The sequence below is a fragment of the Silurus aristotelis genome (genome assembly GCF_946808225.1).
Source record: "Silurus aristotelis genome assembly, chromosome: 9".
NCBI classification, from domain to species: Eukaryota; Metazoa; Chordata; class Actinopteri; order Siluriformes; family Siluridae; genus Silurus; species Silurus aristotelis.
This window is the reverse complement of record NC_139582.1, coordinates 2,882,182-2,901,474: the sequence shown is the minus strand read 5'-3', so window position 1 is coordinate 2,901,474 and position 19,293 is coordinate 2,882,182. Positions and strand designations below refer to the sequence as shown.

Here is a 19,293-nt window from a genome sequence, read left to right as displayed (position 1 = left end):
GTTAAAGTACTGATACGCAAGAAAGATACTTAAGGGTAGAGCACTGCTGAATTCTGATCAGTTAGTAACTGTTAAACCTTAATGTTGGATCTGGTCGGATTGCGTCATTCGTCATTCGTACTATTGTCTTGGCAACAACTTAACAGACATGATGACACGAATCTGTTAGTAATGATCGCAGAAGGTGTAAACACTGCTTGCTTTAAATATTCACACAGTTCTAGTTTTTCCATTTTTCCTGTTCGACGCCAAATACACACTACTGCCACCTGCTGTATGGGGGAGTTCTGTTCGCTCCCGCGAGTGCAGAACGGACGGATTTAATTGCCGGAATTTGGTGCTTGTTTTGAGACTTGCCGCATCGGTAAAACAACTGTTTAGTAATTCAAAAGTTATTTTTCGGAAAGGTTTATTTATTTATTTATTTTTTATATATCTGAGTGAAGAAAGGACGTGAATAAACGTGTGTTGTGTACTGTGTTATTTATGTAGTTCTTATTTTGAAAGGCTCACTCTCTCGTATGAAGGAACATTCAGTTCATTTTAAGGCCTTTTTTTTTTACATTTAATTTTAAATGAAAAAGTGTGATTTAATTGGCTGATGCACACTTCTGCATATTTACTGAATTAATACTGAAACCTTACATACCACGACACAGACACTGTCAACAGTGTGGAGTCTTTTATGTTTTTTTAGACACGTGTATGTTCCTTTTGTTTCTGTGCAACAAACTAGTAAAAGGCAAAAGCAGACAAGAAAGTGGACTGTAAATGAGTGGAAGAAAGTTCTGTGGGGTCCAAATGGGACATTTTTGCCTCTAGCAGAAGAACTGATGGAGAACAGGTGAGAAAATGTGATCAGGCTCCCTCACCCTCACAATCACACATGGAGGTGGAAGCTTAATGGTTTGGAGTTGTTTTGGAGCACTGAAGGTTGGAGACTTGTTCTTTAAATTAAAAAAGAATCCTGAATAATCATGGCTCCCATCCCGTACTTCAACTCGCACCATGCAATTCTATCTGACTGGAACCTACTTCACCGTACGATTAGAAGATGGGATGAACTGGATCACAAGAAAGAAACTACAACTTTGGCAAGATTTACAAAGTATTTCAGCTGAATGTCCGGAGAAACGAACTGTCCATATGCTGGGAGTGTGTAATGCTGTTCTTCATGCTAAGAGAGGATTTTGCAATGTAAATAAAGTGGAACATCTGGACGTTTATATTTTTTTTTTGGTCAAAGTCAATCTTCATACAGAATTGGTTGTATAGGAACCAAAAGTAACATGCCATATGTCTTTCAGAAACTAGAAAAGTCTAGGCATTCCCAAACTTCTTACAGGTAGTACATATAGAAAGAGACGGCAGAAAAACCACTATTCCTGCAGGTCATGCTAACACCACAACGTCTGCTGTAATGGCTTTTGAGCATCATGATAATCATGAACGTTATTTGAGAACCACATCTAAACACATTCAAATATTTCCATTATCAAATACTCGAGTGTTTTCCCATTCAACAACACATGGAAAGAGAAATGATAACAAAGCTGTTTGATTTGCATGACACACGGCTAGTTGACAAAACGCTACATTTCGAGGATACAAACGAACAACAAATCAGTAGACAGACATCAGATTACTGCAAGAAATTCCGCACCTGTTTACCAACCCGGCTTACAGCGAGCAACGTGGCATGCAGGCATTTTGTTTCTCATTGTTATTGCACCTGTAGGTGAATTCTCTTCATACTAGAGCATTACGCATGACTACATATTGGGTGCATTCCAGATTTCAGGGCCAAGCCTTAGTCAGAAAGTTGACAGTCTGCAGACGCCCGATTGTACTGACAGCAAAACACTGATTGTTTATGGTTGTGAGGTAAAAATGTATGCAAAACGTTACTTCATTACTTACACTTACATGGTCGGTCCGAATACTGTATTCTCATTGGCTGGAAGTGTGATAAGCGTTACTAGCTTACTGAGCTACACCGAGCATTAACATATATGTAACATATACAAGGTGGTTATAAAAAAGTTGAGACTAATGATGTAAACTGGTGCTATTCTGACCACGTGCAATTTCATCACGGACAGCAAGTTAGAACAAAGAGAAAACGTGAAATTCCGCATGGAACTGGAAAAATCTGCAACAGAGATATTTGACATGGCATACGGTTGACATATGGCGATGCTGCCTCGAGACGTTTGAGGCGCTTCAAGAGAGGAAGAACATCACTGGAAGACGATGAGAGATCAGGAAGACCTTCAATGAGCTCAACCCCAAAAGATTTCGAAACTTGTGCGTGATGATTGTCGGAGAACAATCTACATGATCTTACATCCACACCTACCCTACTCGCCAGATTCGGCTCCTGTGGATTTTTTCCTCTTCCCGAAGATGAATATCCGGCTCAAAGTTCGCCATTTTCACACCGTTGCGGGGATCCAGCACGAATCGCAGAAGGTGCTTGACGTACTTCGAGAAGGGGACTTCCAGTATACATTCCAGAAGTAGCAGAAACAGGGGGAGTGCTTTATTGCTGAGCAAGAGGACTATTTTAAAGGTAATAAATGTGTAAACCTAGATAAATAAAGTACTTTTTTGTAAATAGAGCTCGTCTCAAAACCTTTTAATACCACCTCGTATGGTAAATACGGCGATAAATGGCTCGAGGCACAATAATTTGACAAACTGGAGAAAAAAAACCCATACTGTAAGAATGAGAAATAGAAAATGAAAAACAGCACCAGGTGTTAACTCCAACAGCTGTCTTTCTAAAAACTATTCCTTAAAACTAAAACCATACAGAAGGTAGGGTGGTTGTGAAACATTTGGGTCGTCATAGTCATAGTCATAACCACTCGACGTGACTGATAGAAATTTTTCTTCAGTTTTTAACCACTAGCAGAGACAGAGATATGAGATTAATGTATGTTTTATACACATAATAGATGTTTATCTCAAACCAAATCCACTGGTGAAGAAACATCAAGAGGACTTGCTAAAGCTAACAATGTGACTGGACTCATATTTACGTCATTTGGTAAGTGCCCTTTTATAAGTGACTTAGAATGAGCACATTTATACAGAGGAGGTTTGAGGTGTTGCTCAAGAAACCTGAAGTTTTAGCTTGGTGATGCTAGGATGAGTAACATCTCATTCAGAATGAGCTCATTTCTACAAATGAGGAGTGGGTGGTTCAGGTTCTTGCTCAAGGGCCATGACGTTGCAGCTCGGTGGTGCTGGGATTTGAACTTGTGACCTTCCAGTCAGAATTCGGACATTTTCTATCCATCAATTTCCTACTAATTAAAACCTGCCATTGCTGGGCCCTTGAGCAAGGCCCTTAACTCTATGAGTGTCTGCCAAATGCCACAAATGTAAATGTACTGTCTCAGCCCCAACCAGTACAAAGTTTGAAGAAAAAATTGTTTCAAATAAAAGATGGTTCTCAAAAAAAAAAACTATATGAAGACTCAGGGTATGTAGCTACAGAAGAGTTTTTAGCCGAGACAGACACCACTGATGACGTTGGCTTGGTGTTAACCTCTGGTGTAAAACCAATTGACGGAGGTCATGTGAACGGCAAAACGATCCTTTCATTTCTAACATTTAGAACTAAATAATGCTAGAATACTATGCAGTCTCTTTCATTCTTGTTTCTTCTTCCTACTCACTCACTACCTCTGAATTACAGACACCGGAACAGGTCTCTGTGGCAACCAAGGTTTCTATGGTTACAATGAAAGATTCTGAAAATCAACAGTATGACTCACTTCCTTTTGAGTGTGTGTGCGTGTGCGTGTGCATGTGCGCGTGTGTGTGTGTGTGTGTGTGTGTGTGTGTGTGTGTGTGTGTGTGTGTGTGTGTGTGTGTGTGTGTGTAAAAAGACCTTGCACTCCACACGGAACTTCTTCAGAAGTATACATGATGTGTGACGATTTGCTATTGCTAGCATTTACTTGATGCAATCACCAAAATGATGATACTTAAAACACACACACACACACACACACACACACACACACATACACCCCCCCCCTTTGGTTTATATAAACTGCTGAGGAATAACAGCTGAAGCATATCAACTCAGAGATCATGATCAGGCTTTTTTACATGGTTTTGAAAGGAAATATAGCAGCCATGTTGGATCACTCACTCCAGCACATGCTGAAGCACATGGGTTCCAGCAGGAGGTGTGGCCTAAACAGCCAAGATCTCATCGTAGTAAAAGTGATCAGGTGATAACATCCAAATCAGCGATCTGTCCATTCTTTTCATACGAACTGAACTGAGAGGTCTGTTTATGGAATAATTATGTAACCTGGACGAAACATGTCTTTCAATAATAAACTGGTCGATAAAGCTGCTCTTGTTAGCGACACTAACGGTAAGCATTAATGCTCCAGAGCTTACATTAACACACAAACTATTTCTGAGGTAATTTTTTTCCAATAGATAGAATGAACTCTCATTCACAAATCAGTCTCTCTTATCTCACTCACAATCACAATCTCACTATCACAGTCTCTCTCGATCACAGTCTCAATCTCCACTCTCTATCACATTCATAAGCTCTTTCACAGTCTCAATCACTATCACAGTCTAATGCTCTCAATCAAAGTCTCACTTAATATCAGTCTCACTCTCTCAATCACAGTCTCAATCACTATCACAGTCTAATGCTCTTCATTACAGTCTCATTAAATATCAGTCTCACTTTCTCAATCACAGTCTTACGCTCTCAATCACAGTCTCACTCAAAGTCTCACTCACTATCACAGTCTCAATTACATTCTCACTTTTTCAATCAGTCTCAATTACTCTCAATCACTCTCCATCAGTCTCACTTACTATCATAGTCTCACTCTTTCAAATAGTTTCAATTACTCTCTCAAGTACTCTCTCAATCACAGTTTCACTCACTATCATAGTCTCACTCTCTCAACCAGTCTTATTTACTCTCTCAAGCACAGTCTCACTCTCTCAAGCACAGTCTCACTCTCTCAAGCACAGTCTCACTCTCTCAAGCACAGTCTCACTCTCTCAAGCACAGTCTCACTCTCTCAAGCACAGTCTCACTCTCTCAAGCACAGTCTCACTCTCTCTGACACAATTAATCTCTCATACATTTTTACTCTCTGACACATGGCATGTCTCTCTTATTCACAGTCTCACGCACTGATATACACAGAATCTCCTATCCTTTCACACACACTCTTTCAGACCAATTTACAGGACCAGCATATTTTATGAGAAAAAGTAAGAAACTATAAAAACCCTGTAATTGTGACCTTAGAATCCAGTACTTAAAAAACCAACAATCCTCACTACCCAAAATCACAAACACTGCCACATGACAAAGTGCTGCTGAAGACCCCACATCCAGCAGCAAAAAAAAAAAACTCTTCAGTATAACTCAGACGTTTACCATGGACAAAACAAAGCAGGAACAGCGAGCATAAACACAAACCGCTACGCTAACCGCAACACAAAATAAACATTAAGCAGATGGTTACCGTTTAGCCTCTTCCAGGTGGCACAGGTACTCGTAGGCCATGTTCTGCTGCCGTCGTTCATCCATCTCCTCGGCCGTGAGACGCTCCATGCCATCCAGCACGGCTGCAGGAGAGAGCAACAACTCATCACATGTCCGCATGTACAAAAAAAAAAACACGAGTACACGCATAACAAGGGTGCATACAGCAGTAAATACAACGGAGAAAGAGGACTGGGTGATATATCAATATCATGATACATTTTTATTTCGATATCGTCAGGACAGTGATGTATGTTTTTATGATTTATATAATTGCAGATCAAATGGTACTGAATGGATGTCAAATTGACTTTAATTTTAGTCTATTTACAAAAAGACACAGAGAGAGACAGAGAGAACCAGAGACAGATGCTGAAAGTAGGAGTGTAAGAGCACATATTCATACCAAGATTTTTCCTGTACAGGGTTTTCAGTTCGGTGCACACGTGTACGGAATGCAATCATTTTTACGAGCGGAACAGAGTTAAAATCTGTGTTCCCTCAGGAACGTATTAAGTGGCGGACCACAAGTTTGTTTAGTTTCCACCTCACAGTTTTAAGGCATTTTATTATTATTAAACTAGAAAACAGGTGTATTAAAAGATACTAAAGTTAGCGCAGTGTCACTGTGGCCAGAAATACAATTTATTTTGCGCATACATGAAAACGCTAAGGAACCCATAGCATTAGCCGTCAACCATGAAGTAGCTAGCCGCTAACGCTATGGATTCTTTAGCGCTTTAAATTCAGCTTTAAGAATACGAAAATTATAAAATTCTGACAAGTCGAAGGAGTGAATGAATGAAGAATGAAATGAATTTTGATATTTCTTAAAGTGCGGTGTAACAAATATAAAGTATTACTTTTTTCTATTTATTAAATTTTATTGAATCAGTTTATTTTGTGCCACTTTAATTGATTACTCAGTTTAATAAATATAATTTAAAAAAAGTGTTGCATTAATTTGATTTATTAAATTTTATTGTTTAAACTGTTCAAATGTTGATCCCAAATGTTATTAATAATAAACGCCAATTTAATGTTTTGCATTTCTTCCCCCTGAACGTACCGAAATTGTAACGAATCGTGACATAAAAATCGAGAAACGTACCAAATCGTTAACAGAGAGCGAAAAAAAGAGAGAGAGAGAGAGAGAGAGAGAGACAGACAGACAGACAGACAGACAGAGACATATAGGGAGACAAAAAAAGACAGAGAGAGAGAGAGAGAGAGAGAGAGAGAGAGAGAGAGAGAGAGAGAGAGACACACACACACAGACACAGGGAAGTAGACAGTAAGAGAAAGACGCATAGGGAGACAGAAAAAAAAAAAGAGACGGACACAGAAACTTTATCCACACTCTTCTCTTTTATAATTCTGAGAGACATGTATTCTGAAACTCAACATAAACACACATCGTGGTAACTGATACATATTATGTATCGTAGGACCATAATGCGATATTAGATCTGTCACATTGTCCCGCCCTACAGACATTTGCATAATCCTGTCTTGTCTTCCATTTAAGACGATGATGCATTTTCTCTGCAGGATTGACACTGGAATGACAGAAGGGCTCAAGTAACGCCAGTGAAAATCTTATTTATTACGCTGTTACTTGAACTGCAGTAACACACTGATTATCAGACACACACACACACACACACACACACAAAGCGTAATGGATTTGACAGAGATTAATTCTTAAAAAAATCAAAAGGAAAAATATTAATAAGATCTTAAATAATTATATAATCATTAGGATTACTAGTATAATCAATAATATAATTATATAATCAATATGTTCTGAGATTCAGGATTTGTGTTGACTGATACTCAGGTTACTGTAAAAAGCTTTTCATGCAGGTCAAACATCGAGAATGTATGAGTGTGTGATGATGATGTGAGCTCCTGAGACACATACACGGGAAAGTGAGACAGACGGACAGACACAGAGAGGCGGAGAGATTCAAAGACACACAGAGGCCTAGAGACACAATGACACAGAGAGAGACACACAAAGAGGCAGAGAGAGACAGAGAGACACAATGACACAGAGAGGCTGAGAGAGAAAAAAAGAGGCAGAAAGAGATACAAAAAGGCAGAGAGACAAGGACACAGAGAGGCTAAGAGAGACAAAAAGATACAGAGAGGCTAAAAGAGAGACAGAGAGACACAATGACACAGAGAGGCTGAGAGAGAAAAAAGAGGCAGAAAGAGATACAAAAAGGCAGAGAGACAAGGACACAGAGAGGCTTAGAGAGACAAAAAGATACAGAGAAGCTAAAAGAGAGACAAAAAAGAGGCAGAGAGACACACTAGGACACAGAGAGAGACACAAAAAGGCAGAGAGAGACACAAGGACATAGAGAGGCTGAGAGAGACAGGGACACAGAGAGAGATACAAAGAGGCAGAGAGAGACAAGGACACAGAGAGGCTGAGAGAGACACAAAGGCACAGAAAGACAAAGACACAAAGGCTGATAGAGACACAAAAACACAGAGGCAGAGAGAGACACACAGACACAGAGAGGCTGAGAAAGACACAAAAACACAGAGGTAGAGAGAGACACAAGGACCCAGAGAGGGAGAGAGAGACACAAGGACACAGAGAGGGAGAGAGAGACACAGACAAGGAGAAAACAGAGACAGATAAAATGTAAAAACAGACACAAGGCGAAGACAGTGACAGGTATACAAACACAAGGACAAGAGAGAGACAGATACAGAGAGACTGGTATTATGAGACGAACCCAGATAAAAGAGTGAAAACAAACGTCCATGCCCCTTCCTTAGTCTTCTTCACTTCAGTTCAGATCACTGAAGACAGGACGCAGCTTCATCATTTTACACCTGCACCGTCAACAAATCTGCTGTACAAACCTCCAGAACTCAGCAGATTGCAGAGGTAAGAGTTTCCTTTCAGATCTGTAGATACACTGTACGAGACCAAAGTATTGACTTTTCAAGCCTTGTGCTTCTTCTTCAAACTGTCACCATGACATTGCAAGCACACAACTGTATAAAATGTCTTTGGATGCAGTAGCACGAAAATTTCCTTCACTTGAACTGAAAACCTGTTCCAGCATGACAATGCCCCTGTGCATAAAGCCAGCTGCATGACGATATGCTTTATCTATAATGGAATGGAAGATCTTCTGCTATAAATCTCTGACCTCTTGAACAACGAATGTGAACGCTGACTGCGCCCCAGGCCTCCTCACATACATCAGGACCCGACTTTACAAACACCCTTCTGTTTATTAATAATCTTCAACAAAATCCAGTGGAACATCTTCCTAGAAAAGTGGAGGTTATTATAACTGAATCTTACAGAATGGCTCATGTGTCCACAAACTTTTGTTCATAAATGTGTGTGTACATTGTTTATAAAGTTACACTCCTTCATTTAGACAAATAAAGCACCCTAACTGCACTGTCTCGAGTGTGTGAATGGCACAAATTGTAACAAATAAACAGCACTGTGACGTCACAACACGGTATTCCGCTATTATTAAAAATCCGCAGTTAAATTGATGGGGTTATTTTATGGAGATTACGGAGATTCATACACACTTGTGCATGTCGGATTAGGTTAATGAAAAAAAAAAAAATGCGGAAGTGCTTCACCATGCTGATGCAGTCAGAAACCCCGAGAAAGGAGGGGGAAAAAAAGATGAAACTTAGTTAAAGAAAAAAAAAGTTACAATTGTGAGCCAATTTTACCTTCCGGATTGGGAAAAACATATTAATTGTTTTTGTGGTTCCATAAAAACATCCAGAAAAAAATATACAAATAAAAGTGAGATCATAATAATAAAAGCGCAGGGAATAAATGCGTACTCACAGCCATATCGCGGCCGCAGCCCGTCTGCTTCATCAGATGTTGACATGTTTGCACAAAATCCTCAACTTTCCGCCCCCAAAAACAAACAAAAAAAATCCGCTTGTGTTACTTTGTATTTCCTTCAAACTTCTTAGCTTCTCTGTCTCCTCTGGTCTCAGGACAGCCTAAAAAAACTTTCTTCCCCTCTCCACCTCTCTCTCTCTCTCTCTCTCTCTCTCCTTCTTTCTAAACCTCCCTGATGTCCTGGGTGTGTATATGAGACTGGGTTCCTGCCTAAATCCTGAAGTTATGCACTCCAGGAAACACCCATACAGCAAAAAAGTAAATCTACAACGCCCTCTTCTGCCCAAAAATCTCTTCTGCACCTGCACATGAAGAACAACCAGGACGTGGTCATACAGCAGGGGTGGTACGATTCACCGATAGAAGTTAACGATGTTTAACGACGTTTGTAACATATTTGCATCGGTAAAAAAAAATAGATTAATTTTTATTAAATTTTTAGTTCATGCGTTATCATTTAATTATTTAGAAAGTGACCAATTATTTGTGACAATTTATTTTCTCTAATAATATCACCACTGCTGCTACGTTAATATCACAACACTGCAGAGAGCGAGGCGTGTCTTGAGAGTCACAGGGAATACAGATTAACATGGCAGAGGTAGAGCTGTGACTTCCTGCAGACACAACAGGAAAAGAACGTCAGGTTTTGTTTGACCTTTTTTTTCTTTTTGCACTACAAAGGCGTGTTTGTGAAATGCGTAAGAGGTCAGTAAATTGATGATTTGATGATTGTCCGAACCAATGAAAAAAAAAACGAAACCGTATTGAATTGCATAGCATCGTGTTTTTCCATTGCATCGTATCGCATCGCATCGCATCGGAATCGGATTCCGATCACACTGCATCATAATATTGGTAAATCATATTAGTAGATGCCTCGTTTGAATCTTTAATGTTTTGTATCCGTGGCTAAGCATTAAGATGCGCATATTATATTATGGAGATGCGCATATTATATTAATATATGCACAATATTCTGACAAAAGTATTGGGACACCTGATTTTTCCAGCCATATCTGCTTTTTCCCATTAAAAAAACACTGTTATCCCAAAGTTGGAGGCACATAATAGTACTCACACACTTTTTTATTTGGAGAGCCAAACCTCTTCCAGTATGACATTCTACATTCATTATTCACCCTAAAATACAGGAACGTAAAGATCTTTGTCTCAAAAGTTTTGGTTAGACTTGGTAAATGAAGAATCTTAAAAAGGTTATTTATTGGTAGCATGATTTTCATCTCTGTAATACTATAAGATCTTTTATGTATGGTTTGGACATGTGCAGAGGAGGGACATGAGGTATATCAGTAGGAGAATGCTGAGGATGGAGCCACCAGGAAGAAGGAAAAGAGGAAGACCAGGGAGAAGGTTTATGGATGTGGTGAGGGAAGAAATGCAGGTAGTTGGGTTGAAAGAGGCAGATGTAGAGGACAGGTGGATATGGAGACGGATGATCCGCTGTGGCACCCCCCAATGGAAGAAGACAAAAGTAGAAGAAGATGTAAGCTTTTATGCGAATGCAAAGATTATATTGTAGATCTTCAGGTAAGTAAGCCACACCAAAAAAAGGACCTCAAATGTGCCATAACAGAAGCAAACAATGAAGTCAAGTGTTTAAAGGAAATGAACAAATAATTGGAAATAATGTGGGTGAATCGTATTGAATAGGAAGACATGTACACATATGTAGGAAAAATGATCCTGTGTCATTTTACTTGTTTAGACAACTGTATAAGGGCCTCATACTGAACCGTGTGTCTAATGAAGTTAAAGACCAAGGCCATTAGTTATTCCCTGGTGTCTGTAATAGACTCTTAAGCAACCACTTGTAACCTTGATGAGAAGAATTTATCAGCTGATTGCAGGAATCTGAAGAGTTACACTGTACAGATAACTGGACTTTGAATGGAATGAAGAATGTGCAGTTCTTTTCTTTCTCATTGTCAACACTGGGACACTACAGTCTCTCCATTTTTTTCAGTTGTGAATCAATCTACTGAAGTCAAGAATGACCTGAGATTTTGTGATCCCCTCATCCTTTCTTTTCCGTGGAATGAACGTGTTGGATCAAATGCTTCCTTGAATGTAGACTCCATTATATATGCAGATGACTTGCCTCCATCTGAGTACTTCACTAGGACTAGAGCTTTTACCTTTTAGAGAACGATTCCAGAGCCAAACCGCCACAATCATCCTGATTTACCCACATTCTTCTTCTCCATGGTCAAGCATTTGTGTAAAAGGTCTGGGGTGCAGTCAGTGTTCACACAAATTGTTCATTATCATTAAGGTCAGAGCTCTAAAGCAGGAGATCTTCCACTCCAACCCATGTAAAGCATATCTTCATGGTATGGTGTATTTTTATTGTCGTTTAATTTTTTTATTGTCATTACTTTTACTTACTTTTTTATAACCAGTACATCCTAAGCAAGTGATTAATTGTAATTGGTATATTCATCATGAGTGATTCATATATGAAAATGTGTGAGAGCATTAGTCTATTTACCAGGTGCAGCTGCAATGACTTCCTGTTTGGAGGTCACAGACAGGTCAAGGCCTGGACCATGCTGAATCACATGATACTTTTGATCTTTGATCTTTTTTTTTGTAAATGGAGATTAATGGGAATTACCACCATAATGTTTTCAAAGTAAAAAGTAACAAAACGTTTGAAGTGAATGGTGACAGATGAGGTGACTGATGTCTTAGCAAAGCTGTAAGAAAGAGTATTTTGGACACTTCTATGGAACTGTCTGACTTTGTTTCTGCTGAAATAAAACCTAATTCTTTGACACTAAAACCCTGGAGTCTATTAATTTCTATTGGAGTCTTTACTTTTTTGCTGAACTTGTTTATTTTCTTTTCAGATTTGAGTTCAGATTTGAGAACAGACTTGAACTCCTAGTTCAAGTGAAGGAAAAATTCTACTTTACTTCATTCCAAAGACGTCCTGAACAATTGTGTACCTCCAGCATTGTGGGAACAGTTTGTGAAAAAACCACGTGACTGGAAAAGTCAGGTATCCCTACACTTTTTCATACAGTGTGTGCATGTATATATTTTGACACCTTTGATTAAAAAATAAATGAATTCTGAGCAATAGCGTGTACAACTGGGGGGAACATCTCGAAGATGAGAATTTCTTGTCCTAAGAGCACTACATAATAAAAACCAACCTTGTGGCTTTCCATAATTAGTTTGCGTAAAGAAACATCTAAAAGTTTACCAGTATCTATAAACTTGTTCCACGAGAAATGCTTTTTATATTACAGAAGGGGGGAATTGGGGCTCATATAAATTACAGAAAGAACATAATAGACTTTTAAACTATTTGAGCGTCTATAAAGCAAACATACTTCTCAGCCATAGGGAAGTATAAAGGTGATGAAAAGGCTTAAATCACACTGCATGTGATTGTACCTCAGGTGTAAGCTTGGTAAAGGGGAAGTGAATATGATGAAGAGATACAGAATGCTCAGTGTCGAGGCAGCCATGTGTAATGATCTGTATGCTAAGTGGTGAAGACAGAATGCAGTATGATAAAAGTTTGGTATGTACCGCCTCCCTTGATTTACAGGTTCTTGTGTTTCGCAAAGTCTTGAACGGTTACCGTTGCAGATTACACTGCTTACATTGGAAAGTTATTGACAGACAAAGCGATTAATTATTAATCCTATCTGGGTTATTGTGGCACCTTTATTGTTTCTTCCTTGCACTAAGCTTTCCTTTGACCTCACAAATCCATGTTGGTATGCGAATAAACTGCTCTAGCTTGACGATGTGTGTGAAAGAATCTCTCGTGTGTATCAGTGTTGCTGTAATAGTCTCTTAAACCAATACATTCCTACTCAGGAATAAGGCACCAACTGAAGAGTAAGTAATGAATGAATGTCAGTTTGAGGGCATCTGTTTAGCACAGAAGATGCAAGTGTGAGCTCAGGACAATCAGAAGAATTTGAAATTCAATGACAGAATATACCTGCGTGTTGTCTACGTCTACAGACTCCATATCCCAGAAAAATGTTTTTATTTTATTTTAATCTGATAGACACTATATGAACAAAAATACTAGGACACCTGACTTTTCCAGTCATATGTGCATCTTCTCCAAAAAGCATTTAATTTCCTGGAAACAATTCCCAGAACAATTCAGTTCTTAAAAATGTTCATCTGTCACCTGAGATTTAAACTTGTTTTTTTTCCACTGCATCATTGAAAGCATGCTGACCATCTCCATCACGCTGTGATACGGCAGCTCTGCAGTGTGTGAACGGAAAGCCCTGCGAAGGGTGATTAAAACCAGAGCATTATTATCCAACTACGTGCAACCAAGCACCTTCATTAAAGTAGATGTCTACATAGAGCCCACAACAACATTTGGGACTCCTCATATGCCGGTCTCAAACTATTTAAACTCCTTCCATCAAGAACATATGAAGGAACATTTGCACCAGAACCTGCATCGGTTACTGCCAGTAACCATCTTGTATGTAGTTCATATTTATATAGTTATATTTTCCTATAAAAATCATTTCTATGTATATTATTTTTATATAAAAATTCTGGAAGTTCATACCATCCATACCAACCGTCATAGAGTATCTTCTATATATCTGTGTATCATCTATATCTGTACAAAGATTCTGTTGTGAGAATAATACCTATCTATCTATCTATCTATCTATCTATCTATCTATCTATCTATCTATCTATCTATCTATCTATCTATCTATCTATCTATCTATCTATCTATCTATCTGTCTATCTGTCTGTCTGTCTGTCTGTCTGTCTGTCTGTCGGTCTGTCGGTCGGTCGGTCGGTCTTTAAATCTCTGGATTACTGGTCAGAAGTCGGAGGTTCAAGCCACAATCTCGCCAATCTGCCACTCTTGGGGCTCCTAAGCAAAGCTCTTAACCCTTTGTGTTCCATGGGTGCTGTATCATGTTTGACTTTGCACCCTGTCCCCAGCTTCCTAACATCATTGGGATATGTAAAGAAAGAATATTACTGAGCTGTACTGCATATGTGACATGTAATAAGCCCCTTTATAAAGAATAGGCATGTAGGGCTCTCCTCCAAGCATGTTTAATGATCTAAAATGTTAAATGAGCAGCAGGCTGAAAAGATGAACTGCTTCAAACAGTCTATATTTGATATTTTCAGTGAATAGACTGTAATAAAATACAGAGAAATATACAAAACCCCACTCAGACTGTAACCAAAGCTCGGGACACTATCAGGATTTATGGAAATCAAATATTCTATAATGCAATACACAATTATTTAAAGCATTATCAACCAGTATTAAACATATATCATGTCGACACAGTGTTCATGGCAAAGCAACTGTTGTGTTTCCAGGCTTTATTTAAAGACCGAGTTATATACATTTATAGTTACATTTATAGTATACATTATATATAATTAATAAAAAATGATTTGTTTTAGTGGAATGAATGGATTTCTGAATCCTACAGAGCTGTAACATATCGTGTGTTGCACAGGAAAAAAAATAAAGAGCAGTTTTACTTATTAAAACCCATTAAACAACCCTGGGGGAGGTGGATGTCTGAGCTTATTGGTCAGCCTAGAGGGCAGGACATCGGTGGATATAAAGCCGGCTTTAGTTTAGTTCGAGCATAACCGCGGTCCAGGTTCCTCACTCGTCCGTGCAGCTGTGCAAACGAGACACCGTCTCAGGACCATGGAGAGCTCAGGGATTGTGATCGGAGTGTTGCTCATCACTTTGTCTTTCATCACGTGCGAAGGACAACGTTTACCCGAGACGTCTGCAGAGGACTTACAGAACTCGCAGGTGAACCCTGACATGGATATGGTGCGTACAGGTGGTTTTAATTTGGTAATGTTGTGAATTTTACAGTGTACAGTATACAGTCTGGCTCTTATATACTGTATACAGATTCTTTACATTCATACAAACGCTATGTTGACTTTTTATATAGAGTATATTGTAATATCATATATAATACATGATATTATCATATTTATTTACTATGACGTCACACATTTAGAAGATTTACAGTATGAAACAGTAAGTGGATCTACAGGGAATAAAATAGAGAGATGTTTTTTCATTTGCACAGGTTGAAGTGATGGAGGAACTTCTGTCTAGGCTTCAGAACAGATTTCCATCCACAGAGAAACGCGCCATTCCAACGGTAAGTCCTTTGCTTCTTCTTCCTTTTCTTCTTCTTCTTCTCCTCCCCCATCTTCTCTTTCTTCTTCTTTTTTTATTTCTGCACTTCTTCTTCTTCTATTTCTTCTTCCCCTTTCCTTCTCCTTTTTGCAAATTTTTGTTTGTTTCTTCCTTTATCTTGTTCCCTTTCTTTTTCTGCTTCTTTTTTTTCTTTCTGCTCTTCTTCTTTTCTTCCTTCGTCCGTTTCTTCTATTCTTCCTCCTCTCCTCTTTTTGCTACTTTTTGTTTTTTCCATAATTCATCTTCTTTCCTTTCTTCTTCCTCTTCTTCCTTAAGTGTTAAATAATTTTAAGTCGCCCTGGATAAAGTCTTCTGCCCAAATGCCTGAAATATAAATGTAAATCATCCATCACCATCATCATCATCATCATCATCATCATCATCATCATCATCATCATCATTTTCTTCTTCTTCGTTTTCTTTTTTTCTCTAATCTCACACAATCATAAATTCGACTGTTTTAATAACTCTGCAGTTTGTCATAACCTTTCTGCTGGAACCTTTCAAGCGTCAATGGGCAGCTTGAATTAAGGATTCTAGTATGTAGGATCATCACATGTTGTCATAATAAGGTGTAAACATGTAGAATGTATAAAATTGGCTCTAAAGTCTTTTAGCGCCCCCTACAGTGGTATGGAAATTTTGTCTAACAAGCAGTTTTGTGATTTTTTTTTTTTTATTATTATTATTTGTATTAACTTCTTTACATCATGGAACTCATGCTTCTAAGGAGGTATTAAAATATATGCATCTGGTTTTCTTTTCGTTTTTTCTTTTTGAATGTTGTAATAAACAATTGTTTGTTTTCCCCTCTTCAGTGTGCAGTCGGCTCCCGCTGTGCAATGAGGTTTGGTCCTCGCTTTGGGCAGCTGTGTGAATGTAGCCGAGGCTCCTACTGCAACTCGTACCTGCTCAAGTGCATCTAAAAGAGAAAAAAAAAGAGTAAAGAAGAGCTGGTGTGATCTCTTGATTCCATGTTTTCACAAATATGTCGCTCACAGAGGCACAAAAATGCTGGAAATAAAGTCAATTTGAGTTGATAAGTAATGATTGAGTTAGTTAGCATGAAAACTGTATCCCTTGATAACATTGTGTTCATATTTTTTTGTTTTTCGTGACGTAAGATCTTTCGTGCGGTTGGAAATGAGAAATCATAAAACTTGAAAATGCAAATATCCTCATGCATTAATTATCCCTAAGAGCCTGTTGGATAGCTCTCGGTCCCAAATTACGCAGTGTTAATTAATGGATTACATGGATGGTGAAACATTTCACTGTTTGCAGTTGTGTTGTTTTTGTTATTATAGTAAAATAGTGGTCAGTTCATACTGAAGCATGCGCTGAACCATGCCATATATTATTATTACATGCACAATAAACTTATTTGAATTCCCTTATTAATGTTTAATGGTTTGCCAAGTCTTTCTTTCGAAATTGTATATTCACTGCGTATTCATTCCCATCGTGGTTGCGCTGTATTTACCAGCTGCTCTGGACAAATTATTCATGCATTGGAAAACCTATTATTCCCTTATAGTCAGTATTGGTAATCTGCTGAAACAGCATTCACCAGCCCCAGGATTTTATTTTATTTTATTTTATTTTGAACGCATAGTAAACTGCAGTTTATTGTGTAGTGCTGGAAAAAGAAAACTGTTTAGAAGCCAATTATTGGTATAAACTCCATAAGTGTTCAGGCGTTCTCATTTTTTTATAGGCATTCTGTTGGTACCCGAGTCTAATTCTGAATCTGAAACATGAAAAAAATGCCCTTTCATCGTCTCTGGCCATTGAGCTGCAGGTAAATTATACTGTAGGAAAAGGAGTAGCAAATCTTCAGAAGCCAGTAAAAAGCTTTATTTCATTAATCGTCAGTGAAAATAAAAGAGGAATCAATACAGTAATGAATCTTTTCTTGCCAAATCCAAGAGTGATGCATGTTGGACATTAAAGTTTATGGTTTTTTTTCCTTCACTTCATTAATGTTTATCACCAGGAACCCTAAGGGCATGGATATAAAGTGTATAATTGTGCTCCTTCTAATCATTCCCCAGCAATTAGTGAGATTGTCAGGGCTAATAAGGAAATGTGCAAAATAAGACTGTAAATCACACCATAATGGGCTTCTACGTGATCAATAGGTTCATATGAAGTGTTTGAGTTCAAGTGGAGTACGAGTGACAGTTTAGTAGTGCTCCTCTAAGACATTAGATCCCTCAGGTTTACATCTCATGGTTCATCAACACCTCTCACCTGGTGAAGAAAGCACAATGCAAGCTATTCTGGTAGAAACTAAAATATCCACAGCTCCAGCTTTCAAGGCACCACAGAGAGCACACACTCATCACGTACAGTATCATCAGCATAAACCAAAACAACAAAAGCCAGCAGTCTCATAAACCCCTCTATTTATTCAGGGCACAAAATATTGGCCCCTTACCATCTGGAAACAGATACAAGTCCCACCAACCTTCTTTTTCCACAGTAAGAGAGGTGGTAGCACAGTGGTTAAGGTTTTGGGTCCATGAACTGAAGGTTGTGGGTTCAAGCCCTGGTATTGCCCAGCTGACACTCTTGGGGCCTTGAGCAAGGTCCTTAGAATTTTACTGTGCTGTACATGTGAAACTCCCCCCCCCCCCCTTTATCATTTGCATACAATATGTCTGTACGAGGTGGTATCAAAAAGAATCAAGACCAGTTTTTTGTAACACACCAACAGATGGCAGCACAAGGCTGCACGCACAGTCACAGGGAGCACCGACCTTAAGAAGTCAGCGTGCCAAAAGACATTATCCTGTGTACATCGGGAGCTGTACAACTGGTGCAATTCTGAACACATGCATTACCATGTCTGTGATTTCATCATGGACAAAGAGCAAACGTGAAATTCTGCCTGAAACTGTGGCAAATCTGCCACAGAGACATTTGACACGAGTTTTCTGCGACGCTGAGACAAGCTGTTCGAGGTGTTTCGAGTGGCACACTTCACTGGAGGACGATCGGAAAGACCTTTAACGAGCTTAACCCCTGAATATAGGCCACCAATAGAGAGTCCTACTGACAGGTTTTAAGATGTATGAGGGACAGTGATGGACAAAGTCCATTTGCCATGTGGTCGAGTTAAAGTTATTACTCCAGTAAAAGTGCTTTCATATTATATATTTATATATATTTATATTATATTATACAGAAACTAGGAAGCTGCATGTATCGGGAAACGGGTATATTCCGAAACACAGGTAGTCCAGGGATGATTGCCGGAATGAACCGTAGATCTAACGGTGAGTGAGTGCGAACGGGGGGCCTTATAAAGAGAGGGTGTAGTTTGGAGACAGGTGAAGGTGATTAATATAAAGTGTGCTGAGTGCTGAGGGGGGGGGCGTGGCCGGTGGGTACCTGACAGTACTACATCAATAAAGAATCTTAAACCCAGAAGTTCCTCAGCCTCCAGGATTACCTGAGTAAAGACTTAAAGAAGATAATGGCACGACCGTTCAATACAATATTACAGAAACATCAGGGAAAGAGAATGGAAACGGATGAATTAAATGCATATTGCAAATAAATGCAATTTTTTTTAAATGTAATAATATTTAATAAAAAAAGAAATGA

At 38.8% G+C, this 19,293-nt stretch overlaps 2 protein-coding genes across 2 annotated transcripts in view; one reads left to right on the top strand and one right to left on the bottom strand.

Moving 5' to 3' along the window:
• The window catches only part of iqgap1 (IQ motif containing GTPase activating protein 1), a 51,569-nt gene extending 41,867 nt beyond the window's left edge, over positions 1 to 9,702 (bottom strand). The window contains exons 1-2 of the mRNA XM_083549850.1: positions 9,396 to 9,702; positions 5,529 to 5,631 (exon numbers count right to left, since the gene is read on the bottom strand). Of these exons, the coding sequence (XP_083405976.1) occupies positions 5,529 to 5,631; positions 9,396 to 9,441 (149 nt within the window). The 5' untranslated portion in view covers positions 9,442 to 9,702. The remainder of the gene's footprint in view (positions 1 to 5,528; positions 5,632 to 9,395) is intronic.
• A 5,404-nt stretch (positions 9,703 to 15,106) lies between these two features.
• On the top strand, positions 15,107 to 17,078 carry cartl (cocaine- and amphetamine-regulated transcript-like). Its single transcript, XM_083551205.1, has 3 exons — positions 15,107 to 15,300; positions 15,569 to 15,643; positions 16,500 to 17,078. The coding sequence occupies exons 1-3, from the start codon at positions 15,169 to 15,171 to the stop codon at positions 16,605 to 16,607; spliced, it is 315 nt and encodes a 104-aa protein (XP_083407331.1). The 5' UTR covers positions 15,107 to 15,168; the 3' UTR covers positions 16,608 to 17,078.
• Positions 17,079 to 19,293: the final 2,215 nt, after the last annotated feature.